At 37.8% G+C, this 19852-nt stretch overlaps 1 protein-coding gene across 2 annotated transcripts; it reads right to left on the minus strand.

The window, feature by feature from the left end:
* Nucleotides 1-227: 227 nt before the first annotated feature.
* LOC139472459 (androgen-induced gene 1 protein-like) lies at nt 228-17524 on the minus strand. 2 transcript variants are annotated; one of them, XM_071254945.1, is made up of 6 exons: nt 17365-17524; nt 8441-8587; nt 6878-6979; nt 4600-4715; nt 2784-2935; nt 228-2214 (listed from the first exon to the last, which is right to left on the minus strand). In XM_071254945.1, exons 1-6 carry the CDS (start codon nt 17500-17502, stop codon nt 2141-2143), a joined length of 729 nt encoding a protein of 242 aa, XP_071111046.1. In that variant the 5' UTR covers nt 17503-17524; the 3' UTR covers nt 228-2140. The 2 variants fall into 2 exon arrangements, with proteins under 2 accessions (XP_071111046.1, XP_071111039.1); XM_071254938.1 differs by lacking the exon at nt 17365-17524 and adding an exon at nt 11113-11364.
* Between the last annotated feature and the right edge of the window lie 2328 nt (nt 17525-19852).

A 19852-nucleotide genomic window follows, 5' to 3' on the forward strand; every position in this document is an offset into this window, starting at 1 on the left:
ATGTCGTCATGGATACTCAGTGACCAAGGCATGATCCATCATCAAATACGCAAAAACAGAAGCAGCTCTATCATCACCATTTCCTGAATGTCCCAAAGTGAGTGAGTGGGTTTGGTTTAACGCCGCTTTTAACAGTTTCCCAGCTATATCACGGCGTGTCAGCTTAATGTGGAGAGAAAGCAGGAAGTGATGCAGGTCTCAGACGTTTACCACTGCAGGGTAACCCACGAGCACAGGTATGGTGCTGACAAACCTAGAAACATAATCGGGCCGAACCGGGATTTGAACCCACAATCAGAGGTTTCTGGCGTGCCCAAGGGACGCAACTCTGCACAGCGAATCGCGGCGCCTTAGACAACTGGGCCATCCGTGCCCCCTCAATGTCCTAAAACCTTACCCTCATTAACCATTTTGACTTCACCACATCACTTGACCCCCTGCACAACCACATCTCTACCTACCATAATGACAAAGTTTTGGTTTGGGAAAAGACTTTCCCAATGCAATACAACTTTGAAATAGAAAAGACTGCTTTATCAGCAGTACTTCCAGTTCAATGACCTTGACTTTCCACCTCAGTCATGAACTGCCTGGGATCATGTTTCTAATGTTTCATAAAATTCCAATCATGAATCTCAAGATTTCTGGGACATATTAATCACATCAAGTGACCTTGACCTTCAATGTCACACGAACACTTCCTGGACTATTTATGTAGTTGAGAAAACAAATTCAAGAAAACACATTACAGGGGTAGGTTTAAGGCATCCTATTACTTATACCAGTAACTTGGATAAAACTCCCATCCTAATATTCAGGAATGTGGAAGAAAAAATAGTTCAAGCGTGTAACTTCTTAGTACAGATGAGACTGGTAATCAGACAAAATATCTGAAAATGTTTAACACTCCAGTCACATTTCAGGTAAAAAAACAAAAACATAGATAACTTGAATGTATTTTGTCTCATCATACTGACCCAACTTTCAAAAAGAAATACAAAAATTGAAAGATCTAAATTAAAAATAAAACAACTTCAACCACGAGCTGTCTTGAGAAATATGACATTTAGACAATTTTTGGCCGTAACTCTATGAAGGTTCACACTCCAATGAACTCACACAAAGTAAAAGTCAATTCTCAAATAAAAAATTATATCACTGATCTATACCTTGAGGGTGTAGTGCTAGATCAATATGTGTGACTTCATGTTTACACTGACAACCATACAACAACTAGCTGTATTACTAAATAAAATAGTTCCCCAAAGCAAGAGGTGTGTTTATCTATCTGTTTACAAGAAATGTATTGAAATAATATCATCATTGATATTATGTCAGTAAGTCAGTCACAATGACAGCCCGTCGTAATACATTTACATCAATTACAAGACGTCCAAATGGCCTACATGATAAACATGACAGAGAAATTTTCGAAGTTGTTATTGAACCTGTGGCAATTAATGTGTGTTAGTCATCACTGATCAGTAAATCATTGAAAGGAGATTGTGGAGATGTGTTAAATAGATACTAAGGTAAATTCATAGATTGCTGCAGAATGTCACTGTCAGTCTAGACACGGTTCAAGTCGATACTACGATAGCGGGTGTGCATTGCCAAGTTTTGTTCACTAGGGTAGATCGTAGCGAGGATATTTGTGAACAATCATGCAGGCAAAGTCTCTGCTGTTTCTCAATGTATGCTAAAACGCTGAGTTCAAGATTAAAGGGCCTATATGATCAGAAATAACACTTTTGTATGTATTCGTGCAAGGGTATTCCCAGAGGTTTCCCCTAGAATGTGGAAGTAGTCCGTCAGTCTTGTGAAAAATGTATGAACATAAAATTGTGTCGTATATACACTTATGAACATCATCTGACCGGCCTCTCTTCCTGTGGAAAAGCCATATATCATGTAAACTTCAAATTAAAATGTAATATTTCTGTTAACAACCTATAGGCCTAAAAGTGTACATAAAATACTAATCATATATCTGAGTTTAGTTTCCGAAAGTTCAGAATCAAAGAAATCAAGCCTAACAGACTAAATTATGTAGCAACATCACACACATTAGGATGAATTTCCATGTGAATGCTACTAGATGATCAGGATGACAATAATGAAATTCTGATTACAAATATTGTCAACGACTCTTCTTCTTATTTGACTTGCTCGACTTTGTGTTCCTCGCTGCTAAATTTGCTCCTAGTTCTTTCCCTGAAATGACAGAACAAACATGGCCACTGTGAAGGTCGCTAGATACAAAGTCAAAACATCCATAAATTATTCGATTCTTTCACTCCTCATTGTTCGCAAATAACTTCAGATGATGAAATCTCCATGTGTGTTGCCTTGTTCCTTTACACCATAACGTTTCTCTAAAATATTATAATTCAAAAGGGGTGGCCTAGTGGTTAAAGCGTTTGCTCGACACACCGACGACCCAGGTTCGATTCCTGACATGGGTAGAATAAGTAAAGCCCATTTCTGGTGTACCCCTGATGTGATATTGCTGGAATATTGCTAAAAACAGCATAAAACCATACTCACTCACTCACTCACTCACTCACTCACTAAAATAAAAATCATATGCCTTCCACCTTACAACTTAAAATTGCAAATTGCAGCACCTTAGACTACTAAGCAAACTATCCTAAAAATCAACCTCAAACAGATTAAAACAAATATTTGCTGGGTAAACAAGTTGAAATCTTGATTCTCATTTTCCGACTTCATAAGGTCCACATTTGCAAGTAATAACTGAGTAGAGTAGATTCAACACTTACGCCATAGGAACCTGGTGAGGCCCTCTCCAAGCAGGTATAAACTAACGAAGAGCATCAGGAGGAAGCTTAAGAAGATGACCCTCTGATGGGTCTCCAGGACTTTCAGTATCGGGTACACCCACACGTTGGCATGGTAGGCTATCCATAGGATCCTGAAAGTACAATGATACGTGGGAGGATGAAGCATGACATCGAGGTTATAGTCGAGGAAGTAAAACCGACGTTGCAGGTTTGATTCCAGTCACACAATGAAAAAGTTTCATTTCTTGTCATTGATTTTAGAACACTGGATATTTGAAACACTAAGTCCATCTGCTACTCACATCATCAGATCTTACGAGGAAACAGTAAAACCTCATTCCAGGTCTTACTAGGAAAAAGAAAAACCTCACAGAAGGGATGAGGTCTTACTAGGAAAAAATAAAACCTCCGAAAATGTCATTATGAGATAGGAAGATACCTACAATACAATAGGCAAAAGTGGCAGTAGGTTGCTCACAAGGCTAAACCCATTCGGGTTATCTTACGGTTTGTCCTGGTGAACACTGTCAGTATCCAGGGGAAGAACATACTGTGAGTTAATATGGATCATCAAGGTATCCTGGCCTGACTAAGGGCCACAACTCTGAAGAGCAACTACCCGGTATTGGCACCTTTGACCACCCAATTATAACCTGTATGCTATATTATCATGGTAGTTCATTAATAATAGATCATAATAGCACACGGTTACTAACCTATTAAATAATTGGCAAAATGTTTCTTTTCTTTGTTCAACTTTTATGGCACATGAATTAGGATTGATCAATGATTTATTTATTGAGTTCGGTAAGCAAAGTACCTGTCATTAGCGATTCAAGGGGGGGCAACTCTATATTATCGCGGTATGGCTATTTTGTGGTATGATATGTTTGGAACATGTGCTTTACATCACTTCCTCCTTTAGATTATGCATAATCAGTATGCATACAGATGTTGGGTCAAGGGATTTTGTCCAAACAAAAGGATTCTTTTCTCATCAATTTCGAATGGAGGTAGGGGTTATTCCATTTCAAGAACATTCCAGAAACGAACATAAAAAAGTTAATGTGTATACTAACGAGAAGCCGTGACATACCGCAACAAATCCTGTATTCGATCAAGCGATTAAATATCGTGCTTTGATTTGCATAAGTAACAGCTGACAGGGGGTGTGGATTACAAGATTTACTGACACCACGGTAACATAGCGCCCGCGATAATATAGAGTCACACTATGAGGCTGATAGTATCCCACTTTGGGAAGACTATTACAATGTATGCAGGATACTCTAGCTTGACTCAACAAGTGATCACCATCTCCGTGGTCTAGTGGATAGATTGTCTTCCCGGAGAGCGGATGGTCAGTGGTTCGATCCCCAGCTGGGTCATACCAATAGACATAAAAAAGATGATACTTGTTGTTACCCTGCCTGGCTATCAGGATCAAGGGGATCAACAAGGAATGTGTCTGAGTTGGGTATCCTGTTAAAACTGCGTCATGCTGTCTCAGTCGGCGATAAAACTGGCATTAGTCCAGACAAGGTACAAGCAGACACACACACATATACACACATGCATGCACATCACTATATAACTGGAATAAACCCCATTTCACCTCACGCCAAAGGTGGTGGGGTAGCCTAGTGGTTAAAGTGTTTGAATCCCGACATGGGTACAATGTGTGAAACCCATTTTCTGGTATCCCCCGCTGTAATATTGCTGGAATATTGCTAAGAGTGGCGTAAAACAATACTTTCTCACCTCACCCCAACACATGAAGCATCAACTGACTTACCATATGAGATATATAACACCAAATAAAAGAAGGCCCAAAATGCCATTCCTTCTTTTCGGTAGATGGTGATAGTTGAGGTATTTATCCAGCAACAGGATGGGCAGGATGAAGGTGTGCTGAAACAGAGGATGGAGCGGAACATGACCAACGCTATCCATATACAGATGTACAGCACTGACAATAGGTCCGTTGCTACAAAAGATACCAGGCAAATCAGTCTACAGTGATTAAGCATTGCCTTGGTTAGCAAGGGAGATAACTCTTAGAGGCTACCAACCATGTGTGACTACCCGAGTATTCCATTACGGTTACCTAGGTAATGCCTCAGGATGCAATGGAGTGGGGATATACTTACATCAACAGAACTTAGGAACACAGTTGTGTTGTGTGTCGCGATAGTCACATGGATGTGTGCGACAGTGAATCCAGTTGTAGCAATGCTGGCCAAGATGAAATTGGGGATCAGTGAGCCAAGTAGGTTACCAAACGTACAGTGAACTTTCACTTCAAAATCAGCTGGCAAGGAAGCACATATTTCTTGTTTTAAAGGTAAACATTGCTCCCTCAATAAGAAATGGCTCCCATTTTGGTTATAATTCATTGATTTCAGAAACTTTCTTTGAACAATTTCGAGTTTGTTGTCCTTCAGCTATGGGTGAGGGGATCTGACAACCTCCATATTGGTTGTGTCAGGGGAACTTCTTTGAGACGATCAGTGTCAAGGTTTCTACATTGTAGGTACAAGTGAGTGATGCATTCACACCAATATTCTGTATCACAGAAACATAGTTAAACAACCAGTACCGAATGTCAGTAATAAAGGTTGCACTATTTTATTTCTGAGGATATTTGATACACCCTGTTGTTCTTGCATCTATGTAAGCAAGGATTATATCCTACCTAAATATTATCCTGGGGGAAGCTTTACTCCTACCTTAGTGTGGGAATTCTCTAGGTTCAGATTCACTAGGGAGAATCATCCTGACACTAGAGAATTTCATCCCCGGGATAAAAAATAGGGTAGGATAATATTCACCCTTACACCTACACCCAGTAGGGAGTAACACTGAAGGAATGTTTGTGTGTTGTGTGGGTTTTTGTTAAATCAACATGTCTGACTTGAGGCAGTAAATAAATGATGCCTATTCGTTTTAACAAGCTAATACCTAATGGGCTCAAGAACCGATGCATTCTTTATTTTGATTGGGTGGTATAAGGAGGTATAAACTTGTACCGTGACTTACCATGACATGATTCAACCAGGGAGGTATAAACTTGTATCGTGACTCACCATGACATGATTCAACCAGGGAGGTATAAACTTGTATCGTGACTCACCATGACATGATTCAACCAAGGAGGTATAAACTTGTATCATGACTCACCTTGACATGATTCAACCAGGGAGGTATAAACTTGTATCGTGACTCACCATGACATGATTCAACCAGGGAGGTATAAACTTGTATCGTGACTCACCATGACATGATTCAACCAAGGAGGTATAAACTTGTATCATGACTCACCTTGACATGATTCAACCAGGGAGGTATAAACTTGTATCGTGACTCACCCTGACAAGATTCAACCAGAGAGGTATAAACTTGTATCATGACTCACCATGACATGATTCAACCAGGGAGGTATAAACTTGAATCGTGACTCACCTTGACATGATACAACCAGGGAGGTATAAACTAGTATCGTGACTCACCATGACATGATTCAACCAGGGAGGTATAAACTTGTATGGTGACTCACCATGACATGATTCAACCAGGGAGGTATAAACTTGTATCGTGACTCACCTTGACATGATTCAACCAGGGAGGTATAAACTTGTATGGTGACTCACCATGACATGATTCAACCAGGGAGGTATAAACTTGTATCGTGACTCACCATGACATGATTCAACCAGGGAGGTATAAACTTGTATCGTGACTCACCATGACATGATTCAACCAGGGAGGTATAAACTTGTATCGTGACTCACCATGACATGATTCAACCAGGGAGGTATAAACTTGTATCGTGACTCAACTTGACATGATTCAACCAGGGAGGTATAAACTTGTATCGTGACTCACCTTGACATGATTCAACCAGGGAGGTATAAACTTGTATCGTGACTCAACTTGACATGATTCAACCAGGGAGGTATAAACTTGTATCGTGACTCAACTTGACATGATTCAACCAGGGACGTATAAACTTGCATCATGACTCACCATGACATGATTCAACCAGGGAGGTATAAACTTGTATCGTGACTCACCATAACATGATTCAACCAGGGAGGTATAAACTGGTCAAGAGCCTTGGGAAACACAAGCTCTCTGTCCACGGCATAGATTGCCCAAAATGTTACAACCACAAACTGAAAACAAATATCAAAATCTCATTATCATGATTATTGCATGCAGCAAAAGAACAGATTGGTTAATATATTTAACTTTTCACTGAAATCATGCTATCTCACAAAATAATATCCCTACCATGAATAGGTCAGTAAATTTCCACATTTTGTAACATAAAATCATGTCTGGCACTGTCATCAATTTTGATTTGTTGGGATTATCTGAACCTCTTTTTTCTGGTTTGCACTTAGATTCAAAAACATTTTTTCTCAGATGGGTATTTTTCAAAATCAGAGTGATTTATCCTATCTTTCACAATGAAAAGTATTGGCTTCTATGCGTCATATTGTGTAAAGCTCACTTATCATGTTATTAAATACTGCATCAAATTCACACTTTACTAATCGAGACAATGCGGAAGCGCCATACACAACAACCTGTTGGGATGATTAGTATTCACTTACTTACAAAAATATTTACTTTAAGAAAACATTACAATTCACTCATAATTATGTTAGTGTTTTTTATTACTGTAATTATACAGACATTAGCATTTACACCTTTCATTGAAGATGACATAGTGCAAGCATTGAGGACACCAAACAGTGTCATCATAGTAGGGCATACAGGCTGTTAACCCTTAACGCTTTGCCCAAAGCAACTCACAACCTTTGCAATCTCATTAAAATCAGATCTAAGTACTCCCTGCCGCTAAACAAAGATCTGAGGACATCCCATTACGGGTCAAGTCAGAACGACCTTTCGCAAACTTTGACAGACCACAGAAACGATTAACAAGAAGTCGATATCAGCCAATGAGCAATTTTGGAAACTGAACAAAAGAACAATCCGGAATGTCTAATATATGGTTATGATTGTATGGCAGTGCTTCCCACGTACTTAGCAACGCCTCTTCCTACGGAAACGAGAGACAGACGATAATTTTGACGGAATCAGTCGTATGCGCCGTAACTTTCGTTCGGAATACCCCGTTTTAACGTTTTCGAGGTTGCATCTTTAGAAAACACATTCTGACTGTCACTTTCATGATCTGTTAGCGACGCTTTGATTGATCGGATGAAAGGTCGTTCTGATGTGACCCATAATGGGATGTCCTCAGATCTTTGTTTAGCGATAGCGAGAACTAAGATCTGATTTTAATGAGATTGGACCTTTTGTAAATGGGAATAAATACCATTTGGTTTGCTCCAAATGTACCTGTTTTGACTTTCAGTGTGTGATTCTCAGCTACACCACTTCATATCAGTGATAAACTGACTCAAATATGTCACTTAAACACTCTGATACACAACACTCTGTGATGTACAGCGAACTGGTGAACACAACAATGTACCAGAAGACATCTTTAACTTTAATTTCCAGTGAACTAAGTGATATTAAACGTTAAAATATGAATAAGCATAGGAGGATTGGGCAATGTGAAGTGTGGCCATGGGGATCTGAATGCATCAACTACTTACAGTTCCAACTGGGAAGGCGAGAGTGTTGTGGAGGAAGTCTCGGAACTTCTGGAGAGCTGAGCGTTTCCGGGGATCCCTGCTTGGACCTCCGGTACTCCCCACGATGGCAGTGACAGCACACAGGCCATAGTAGAAGGTCTGCAGCAACTGGAAGCAGATCATGATTCACTCAATACACATCACACACCCACATGAAAAGTGACATTACCACTACAGGCCATAGTAGAAGGTCTGCAGCAACTGAGGCAGATCACGATCTACTCAATACACATAACACACCCACCACTAGACCATGAAATAACCACTACATGCCATAGTAGAATGTCTGCAGCAACTGAGGCAGATCGCGATCTACTCAATACACATAACACACCCACCACTAGACCATGACATTACCACTACAGGCCATAGTAGAAGGTCTGCAGCAACTGAGGCAGATCACGATCTACTCAATACACATAACACACCCACCACTAGACCATGACATTACCACTACAGGCCATAGTAGAATGTCTGCAGCAACTGAGGCAGATCACAATCTACCCAATACACATAACACACCCACCACTAGACCATGACATTACCACTACAGGCCATAGTAGAACATTTGTTTGATTGTTGTTTAACACCGCACTCAGCAATATTCCAGCTATATGACGGAAGTCTGCAAATAATTGTGTCTGGACCAGACAATCCAGTGATTGACATCATGAGAATTGATCCATGCAGTTGGGTGAGTGAGTAGTGTTTTACGCCGCTTTTAGCAATATTCCAGCAATATCACGGCTGGGGACACCAGAAATGGGCTTCACAAATTGTACCAATGTCGGAAATCGAACCCGGGTCTTCGGCGTTGACGAGCGAACACTTTAACCACTAGGCTACCCGACCGCCCCACACAATTGGGATACGATGACATGCATCAACCAAGTCAGCCAGCCTGATCACCCGATCCTGTTAGTCGCCTCTTATGACATGCATAGTTGCCATTTATGGCATGCATGGGTCGCTGAAGACCTATTCTACCCCTAGCAGACTGTTTGCAGCATGACAAGATTGATTAGATTCATGAGTAAATTCCAACTAGTCCGTGGTTCATTTCAGACTATTGGTTTATACTTATTGACAGAACTAGAAAGCAAAAAGATGATTAGACCTTCAAGATTCATACTTGTCTCGCGACCAGTGTTCCAGTTCAAGTGGCTGTGATTAAATCATGTTCCAATGACTTCGACTTTCAAAATCTTTCTCAGTTAGAATTCTATAAGAACTTTAATACTAATATCAAAATTTAAAAATAACAACATTACTGTAGATTATCCGACGTTTTCTGGAACATTATTAAATAACAAAGATGATAAAGAGAGGCTAAAAGGGAATATAAATATGCAGGCGAAAGCAACGGCATGAACATTTACAATGCGGACAGTTTCACCTACAGACTCCTTATGGTTTCAGAGATGTCAAAACTGTTCAAGTTTAACATGTTTTTAAGATGGTCACATGACCAACTACATGCAACACCATAAGCTCAATTAAACATTGAGTTCAGGTGAGCTAAATATGAATATTGTTTTTTTTATCAATGAGTTTTTTTAAAAGCAAATATTTGTTACAAGTAAACATTCGATGTTCACCATACACATAGAGGGTATTACGCAATGCACAAATGTGCGTCCAATAAGCACAAATGTAGAGAACGAATGCAGAAAAAATACATTCCTGAAGGACGAACAATAATATTCATTGTAGATACAGCTCATCAAGAGCAGTTGTGGGTGTCTGTTATTTCATCCATCAATCATAAGCACTGGACCCCCACTTTCATAAGCCAAGATCAACCCTGTGCATCAAACTGACGCATTTTATTATTAATTGGTTTGTTTACAAAAGAGACCAACACACAAAAATGATAATACAAATGAATAAAACGAATAGACTATTTGTAAGGTAGATTCTGTTTTGCAATTAGGTGTTGTACCAGGAACAGGCAAGTTTTATCAGTTCCTGTTTGGAGGGACGAAACCACAACAATTTACAAACTGATAGCTCCTAGAACTACTTAACTGATTAGCACATGAACTGATATTCTCCACAACTTCCCCTGCAAATATTTTTCTTAATCTGCTGAAACTGGTATCAAACAGAAACTACAAACAAAAAATTCTATGACGTCCCAAGGAAACACTTGTATTGTTCATGTTGTTTTATTTTATTGATAGTCAGTTTATAATTTTTCAGTACACCATTATGGTCTATATACACCGTGGTATAAATAATTTCATGTCTTTATCTAATATAAATACACAAACTCTCCTCAAATTCTATAATTCCACCTACTCACAAAACAGGTCACCTCTTATCTATAATGACTGAAGTTTCTTCTCAAACAGAAATAAAAATAACATGTCCCTCTATTCATGTCATAACTAGTACCGATAACAGTGCTTCAGAAACTGTTGTAAATGTATACTGTCAGTACACCAGTAAATTACATACCATAAACTCTACTCTCTGTGTATACGACAGTAGAGATCAACCATTCATAAAATTAACAATATAGCTTACACCATTTCTAGAATTGTCTCTAACAAACTATGAAATTTGAAGAAATATATCATAAAGAAATCTACATCCTCTTTAGAAAATACAGTCAAAATTAAAATACTTACAAAATTTAAAAATGTTAAATATTTGAATTTTCCACCATATCCCCTGAAGGTGAACACTGTAGAGTTGGGAGTACCATCAGTAATTGTGAAAATATTGTAGGTGATGCTGCACAAGTACATGACAAACATGCACACACTGAATACTCCAGCCACAACAGCCATTTTATCAAGATTGAGTGCCAAGGTCCTCAGTCAGCAACTTCAAAGATTCCCCAGTCAGCAGTCACCAATGCAACTCAAGCTAACTCAGAATGTGGACTTCAAACTCTGAAGGGAGACAACTCTGTCAACATGCTACTTTCTGAAAAGCTTGTTACAATTATAGTAAAGGCATCTGCTGAGCATTTCGTTGTTTATGATGGTAAAGATATAGTGATTTATGAACCTGTACAATGTGTGCACTGAAATATCTGGGAGGATACTCTACATCAAACATGCCTCTACAGAAAGCCTTAGGAGATACAGAAGATGAATAAATCATTGGATTATTTGGGTTTAATTTTAAAAGTGACGCTGTGCATCTATTTCAGATTCTAACAAATTGTTAAATTCTTTCACTTGCAGACCGAGACATATACAGCTGTTGACAATTAATATTTATCTTTTGACATCTTATTTAAAAAAATAGCGAGTCATAAATTATGCTTGTCTTTTAGGTTTTTAGAAGATGCACAAACTTTTGTCAGTATTGGAAATTAGGAATATATTTCTTTATTTTTTCTGATACAAAGGACATTCAAATAAAATATGAAATTCAACTTCCTGCAAGTTCAAACTCACTTTATTTTTCCTTTTAAGGAATGTACAATCTACTGATCTATCACATGATCAACCAATGACAACTAAACCCCCATTACATGAATGATCAAATTTTTCAGTTGCCAAACATTTGTACAATTTGTGTTTTCTTTGTTTTTACTTTTCTTTATTTCACCTAATATTTTTGAAGAAATATATAAAAAAAGAGATTTAATAAGTGTTTTTAAATTTCATTTTTGCTGTATTAAGCATGTTAGGCATCACCTGACCAACTTCTTAGCATCCGGTACTAAGCTCCAAAATTTACTTGACAGCAGGGTTCAAAATAAGCGGCTGCACAAAGGCCTGTGGCAGGTAGATTGCGTGTTGGGACCGTAGTTTCAAATTTGTATGTGTCCTTATGGCCTGAGGTTAATTTGCATATCGATTTATTTGTCACAATAAGCTGCATTTTTTTAAAAAGAGGGTCTGAAGAGTTCAGTAAGGACCTGCAGCTTCTAAAGTCTGTGGGTCCTGATGCAGACTGGCAATTATTTTTATTTCCAACACTGCTTGACAGTTTGTATTTTCATGCACTTATTTACAGTTTGGTCTACAGTAAACACTGCAGTGTAGAGAGGACACGCAACTGCCTCGTAACTTCTTTAAAAACGTTACATGGATGTTAAGACTAAGTTAAGGGCTTGAAATTGTTCTTGCACCTGTGTCTGTGGCACACATGAAATAAGAAATAACATACTGGAAGTTTATGTACGGTGCCTCATGAGCATGGTTATTTTCATTAAAAGTACTTACATTTAATTTTATTTTATGTCTGACAAAATTAAACTGTGAAATGAAAGCATATAATTCAGTGATTTCCATTGACTGTAAATTACATACATTTGACAAGATGTTTAAGATTGCACAAAATGCATTTGAATGAAGTCACATCTTTCTGTATAAATATTATGTAAAACATATGTTTTAAACAGAAGTGTTTATTCTTGTTGACTGTTCTGAAAAACCTAGCAGACGATTGCTATTTGTCAAAATGGAGATTAAACAAAATATTCCGCTATTCTTTTTTACAACATTTGCACGGAGAATGGTCAACCAGATGGAAAAAAATAAGAAAAAAAATACATTTTTTTTCCAGTGGTTCAAGGCGTTTCAGAACCTTGAAACACATTTATGTTCATCCAAAAGTTTGATCTTATAGATTATCTGCCTTTTGTTATAAGTATTGGATAAATTAGATAAGGCACACCTTAACGAAAAATGGCATACCTGATTTCGTTCTAATTTTGAGTTTGTTCTTGTTTCGCACTTGAATCAAGGCAGACAAAAGCCTGATGAATCAATTTGACCTTCACATTCAATGTATCACCCTTATATTTGCTGCACATGCTTCCACTGTGTTAATTAACTTAATTATCATAACCAAGGTATCATAATTTCATATATTCACTTTAATTAAAAAACGTATTGCCAATAATACAAATATTGAAGCTTGGTTGATCAATATTCAGGCTGCTTATTACCAGAATGTTTAAGCATGCAAAGCAGAACAATGTAGACTAGGAAGAGATGTTTCCAATTAAGAAATATATTATTTGAATTTTGGTGGATATTGATAACTGTGGATACAAACTTTTCACCATTTATAAAGTGACAGGTGTATTTGATTGTAGGGGCATTAATTGTCAGGGCATGGCTGCTCAATAGCTGCAACGTCATTAGAACCCCTTGGTGGTCCCACCCTGAATACCCCTAAAGGACATGTACACTACCCTGTTAGCCTGATGCAAGTGAAAATATAACAGGGCCATTGAAATGGTATCACTTTGTATACTGGTAGTCTCATGAAAATTTTTACTTATCACCTTTTTTATTTCATCGATTGATAAAAAATAACTTAGTCTTTACTAAACTTTGGAAAATAACATACAAAACTTAATCTGCTTGGTTTTATATGATATATGATAAATTTCTTTCTTTGTAATTGCAAATGATTTCAGATTTTTTTACATAATATCATCAATTAATTATCCCACCTTTTTCTATTTATATGGTCATTTAAAACATCTTCAGGCTGGTGCCAAATGACCTCTTTGATTCCTAATAACAAATCTAATAATCAGATCTGTCATGGAGTGTATCCAAAACTTCATATCAAACCATAAACTATATCACACATACTGTACCATGATTAAAGCATATTTATTGTTTTATGATATGTATTATATGAGTATTTTATTTCTGCATACATTTCCAGTCAACAGATGTGATACACACCAAGCATGAATGTTTGGAAGGATCCAGTTTATAGTGTATAGAATCAAGTCAGGGTTTACCTGATGCAAAATGGTGTGTGCTCTTCTCGATACAAATTGAAAATAGGTGCAAATAACATACATGGAAGTTCTGGGGATACATATTAATGTGATTGTTTCAATAATTAAATTTACCAAAATTTTAAATTGTGTGTTACATTATAACTTTACTTCAATCTAACATTGAAATCCCCATCTAAACTGCTGGGAATGAGAAAGCATACACCCATGTTTAAAGGTAGCTAAAAATGAAACAAACAAGAAATGTGTTATACGATGGTGATGTGCTAGGTATCATGGTTGTGTTTTGGACCTTGAGTTTGCAGTGTTTTGGCAACTGTTCTCAGTCTAGTCATGTTCTGAAAACATTCATAATCTTTTGGTCAAATCCATTTTTGGGGGCCCAGCAGTTTATGACAGACTTGAGGCTTCTGACCATTTGCAATTAAATGATATCACGAAAATTCTTGGAAGGTACGTGTAGCATTCCACAGTCAGCCAGCCTGGGACCCCAAAGTGCAAGCCTTTGACCCCCATTATTTATAACTAAGAGGCCCCTGGACTCGGAAATAGATCGACCGAAGTAAATCCCTGATCAAGTTCAGAAAGCAAAATGACCCGTGAAGATTCGGGATAGAATAGGTCTTGAGTAACCCATGCTTGCCGTAAAAGGCGACTAATAGGATCGGATGGTTAGACTCACTGACTTGGTTGATGCCTGTGATCGATCCCAATTGCATGGATCGATGTTCATGATGTGAATCACTGGATTGTCTGGTCCAGACTTGATTATTTACAGACCGCCGTCATATAGCTGGAATATTGCTGAGTGCGTGTTAAACAACAAACAAACAAATCAGAAAGCAAAGACACTCATAATAATTTCTTCATCTCTAGTTATTTGGTGACAACAAAACGGCATGAAGCTGGAGGGGAGGAAAATGTATACTTTATTTTTGGTTTTAAATAAGATATAGATCTGTATGCAAGTCACCTGTCACTTGCTATGGAAATGAGACAATGACAGCATTAACTTCCTGCATGATGTGAATAACTGGTTAAAATTGTATTGCAATACCAGGGATTCATGCCAATGTCGGTAACAATTGTACAATTGAAACTTAAAATATCCAAATTCAGGCAATTATCATACTTTACAAAGTTTAATTATCATACTTTACAAAGGATAATTATCAACTTTACAAAGGATAATTATCAACTTTACAAAGGATAATTATCAACTTTACAAAGGTTACTTGTATTTTACTGATAACAGGGCCATTTAAAAATCACTGAAATATTCACTCTTAAAATAAACAGAGGGCCAACACATTCATTAACATTTGCAAATCAAAAGCAAATCAAATCATCTGGGGCTCCAATCAACATCATGTTGGTAAACATGGTACATTGTCTATCATCTGACAAATATAATCTGCGAAGTTCTATCACACACTCAACAGTTTATATCAACTACATAGCAGAAAAAAACAAAGTAATTTTACAAAAAAATGACTATAGTTTGTTCTTCTTCCTGTCATTTGTTACCTGATCTTTGGTCAATTTACAGGTTGGCCTGGCTACTAGCGAGAAAACTGTCATCAATGAGTTTGTTCGAAATATACAATGTAGTTGTTTGTTTGTTGCATTAGTTTGGTAGGATATCTGGGTTTCATCCAATCGATCGAACTGTTCTTCACTTACAATGTGTTATATCGAGAACGAGGTAGGAAATATTTGCGATATCCCTGTTTTAGATACAGTATATTGTTTGTGCCTGTTTGAGTTTGTCTGGGTTTAATAAGCATTATACTTCTTTAAGAAAGAACTGTATGGTTTTAATGTTTTTATTTTCCTCTAGCTACACCGCTGCACAATAACACCTACTATTCAGGGCTTCAGAATAAAGAATTGCATGAATGGTATGACATGTCGATTACTATGACAACAGTATGTGATCTGTTTAACCAGAGACCATATAATAGATCTATTATATGGTCTCTGGTTTAACAGAATACCAAGCTAGAATCAACTAATATCATAGATTTAAGAACAGAATCAGTTACAATGGTTGCAAAAGCATGTGATAGTAACATAATATTGCAAGGTAGTAGGTCTGTTGGGAATGACCTCACTGTGGTATTCAAAACAGTGCATTTTGTAGGTGTGTGTGTGTGTGTGGGGGGGGGGGGGGGGGGGGGTGATTGAGTAGGGATGGTGGAGTATTTTGGAATGCACACAATCATGCATGCATCTGTACAATATGGAAAGGTATCAAACTCGTGCTGGCAAAGTAAACCATTCTTATTCCTTAAATTCAGTTTTGTGATCTGATTGGTGTAGAGAGAAAATAACAGTGAACCAGCTGCCTGCCATCAGGGGAACTGGTAAAGAACAGCTACTGTCCCCTGATCAAAAATGTGTCTGCCAGACCATATTCACAATTTATCTCTCTACATAACAAGCCCAAGTTCAACATGTAAACAGTTTGCCACCATTGCATGTCTGCACATAGTAGACAAAGGTTGACATGGGTAATGCAATGTTTACAGTTCACAAAACACCAACTGCTTTGGACCGTGAAGACACGGCTGTGGTTATCAGCCGCGACAGGGTCACGTTTCACGTTCAGACAAACATAAATTTCACCGCCCTTCAAATAAATAGTCGCACATATACAATAGTATTTCAACAACAAACGGATGGATATACCAGAGACCATCGGTATATGGTCTCTCGATATACAAATACATATTCATGTTCTCGAACTTCCCGCCATCTAAGAAACAGACGATACTGGTCGATATACTGTCTTATATGCACAAATCTTGTTAAAATATGATACATTCACTGAGATGTGACTTTGCCAAAAGGCCTTTCAACGTGCCCTTTCGATTTGACAAGAGTAAATATTTAACGACTTCACGCAGCAGGATTTTCAGGGCATGTATTATCCGCTCGTTTCGATCGAAATGCAAATTGACTTGGGCGTGATTATATGATCAATTCCTAAATCTATTCTCTCTTGTAATTAGACTTCATATTGATGTGAAATTCATTTTCGGACAGCGTCTTGGAATGTAAGAGACATGTACGGTTACATGGAATATTTCTATCAGCTACATGCTGTCTATAAGGTATTATCAACAAGAGATGCAAAAAAAGAAGAAGATATTACCGCATCCCAGAACGTCAGGAACATGAGCTTGCCCCCCACTCCATCTGTGAATACAGGGATCTTCACGACGTCCCACCAAACAGAGAAAGAATATCCCACAAAAAGGGCCAGGAACAAGGCGCTTTGAACTGCATCCATGGTCGTTACGGACGAAGCTTCTGACGATCTAGGACAGCGATGTGTGGTCACGTGACTGTTTGTAAGGACTGCGTGAAGCGCAACTGTGCCATTCAGCGTCGAGTGGTAATGTTACTTCAGGTTCCAGCACCTGCACTTTTGTTCTTGTTTATAGGTTGTGGTTAGTGTCGTGGTGCATTTTTAAGGTACAGAATCTCACATGGTTGGATCACTGTATCGTAAATAGAACTGTATCAATGCAAATACTACCGGAGAATCGACCGAAAGAATATTCATATTGACAGATGAAGACGGGGATGGCTTATCGGGAAATTCGAAGGTCCTCACTCGTGTCCCTAGGTCTAATATCAGTATGACATTCATGGAGAAGTAATATTCCGTATTTATTATATATATTTTGTTCAAAATAATCGAGTAAAAAATGCGTACGAAGAAGCTGGGTTATGGGCCGGAAGAGCGAAACCTAGCCATAATCAACAAATAACTTTCGTGAAGCTACAGTAGACTGGTCACGCTACAGTAAACACGGGATATTGCTATACCGGGACTCTCAAATTACAAGAAAAACACAGAAATACGTATACCGTAATTACAGTAGTAATTTATTAGATACTGAAGTATAGTATAGTTGCACAAAAGTACTTTACATTTAACAAATTTAATAACTCTAATACTTTAATATTTCATAGATGTACATTATAATTTCTACAAAACCAACAATAACTTAACTTAAAATATAATGGTAAATACATTTTATAATAAATTTGCGGTTGCACTGGCATACACGTTGTGTTCAAGTCATTCACTCCAAGTGGATCAGGTCACCAACGTGATCTGTGTACTCAACGTCGCCGATGACGTTGTTGACGAGATTATCTTTCAGAGCCTGAAGACGGTTGTCAATCAGCCGGCATCTTCTCTTTCTGGGTGGTGCTGACCAGTGGGCTCCAATTCGTTGAATGGCGACTTCTACGTTGGATTGTTCTCTTTGAACAACTTCAAAAATGTTCGGATGGCTCTTCCTGGCAAGTTTGTTGAGTTTGTGATTCCACCCTATGTCTTTAAGAGTATTATCATCATTATCACGTGCGTTATTTTCTTACCTGCAAAGCCGCTTGAAGAATGCCGTTTTCGGTGATCACCGACGCTCTGCAGGCAGCAACAACGCAGTTCCAATACTTCTTCTCACGGACCGTTTTCTCACAACGAAACTTGAATCCCTCATAAAACAAGTGCTGACCACCTCGCACGTTATCAACCGTGGTCACTCGAACTTGTGCATTAGCCATTTTGGACATAGATAAATAAGTTGCACTCTTTATATATACCATCAAATACATACTGTATGTAATAGGAAACGACTCTCCTCTAAACCCGTCGGTATCATAACCCATATCAACTAAGAAACTAATTGTTTGTTCAATTAAGCCTCAACCCATGACGCTTCACTCAGTATATTTGCTAACACCAAAGAGTTCGCGTTATATCTAGTCATGGTAGAATGGAGATAAACATACTGTGTTTTCAATGTAGAGCTAGGTTACCTGTAGATTTAACCCCGCTAAATTTAACATTTGAAACCTCACGCTGCGCGTTCGGTTCCAAATTCAATTTAGCGGGGTTAAATCTACAGGTAACCTAGCTCTACATTGAAAACACAGTATGTTTATCTCCTAATTAACATGTTTATAACCTTACAATTCGTAAAATAATATACCACTGGGTCAAGAATTGTTTATATAATTTTCAATAAGTAAAGTAGGAAATTTTGAATAGAATTGCGCCATGGCGACAAATAATTAAACACAGAGAGTACACTCATGATACGAAGCACCCGAAGACAGACATATATATATATATATATATATATATATATATATATATATATATATATATATATATATATATATGACCCCTATTGACCGCTTGTGCCCAGGTCCAAGGGAGCTAACCAGCCGGTGCCATAACTGACTTGAAAATATAGCAATCTCGAAAAATGTGTGTCATCTTTAAGCTTTTGTGGAAGAAACTTAGCATCCATATTTTTTGCTAAGTTTTGGAATAGTATCTGAGAAAGGTTTGATGAATAAGTAGATATGCGCGGAGTATATCTATGTATTATACTTAACAAGTTATACAGTGTCAAACTTTGTGATAAATCTGACAATTCTTCTTTCATTATGGTAACCGCAAAGCATAACAACCCTCTATATTCGTTTCAAGATGGAAGCCATTTACGTCCAAGTTAAAAATATATAGAAAAATTCTTTAGAAAGCTTACGGTAAGTAGAATACATACATAGGCGGGGAGATACTGTAACTTCTGTCTATTCTATTTTAAAAAATAAAA

Source organism: Haliotis cracherodii, unplaced genomic scaffold (genome assembly GCF_022045235.1).
Source record: "Haliotis cracherodii isolate W230 unplaced genomic scaffold, xgHalCrac1.p SCAF_1, whole genome shotgun sequence".
Taxonomy (NCBI): domain Eukaryota; kingdom Metazoa; phylum Mollusca; class Gastropoda; order Lepetellida; family Haliotidae; genus Haliotis; species Haliotis cracherodii.

Coding starts and splice junctions, on each gene's coding strand:
- LOC139472459 (XM_071254938.1), bottom strand. CDS start 11,274: ATGGCTGTTGTGGCTGGAGTATTCAGTGTGTGCATGTTTGTCATGTAC. Junction 4,716..6,877: donor CCTGGTTGAATCATGTTATG/GTGAGTCACGAT, acceptor CCTCTGTTTCAG/CACACCTTCATCCTGCCCAT. Junction 2,936..4,599: donor GGTGTTATATATCTCATATG/GTAAGTCAGTTG, acceptor TTGTACTTTCAG/GATCCTATGGATAGCCTACC.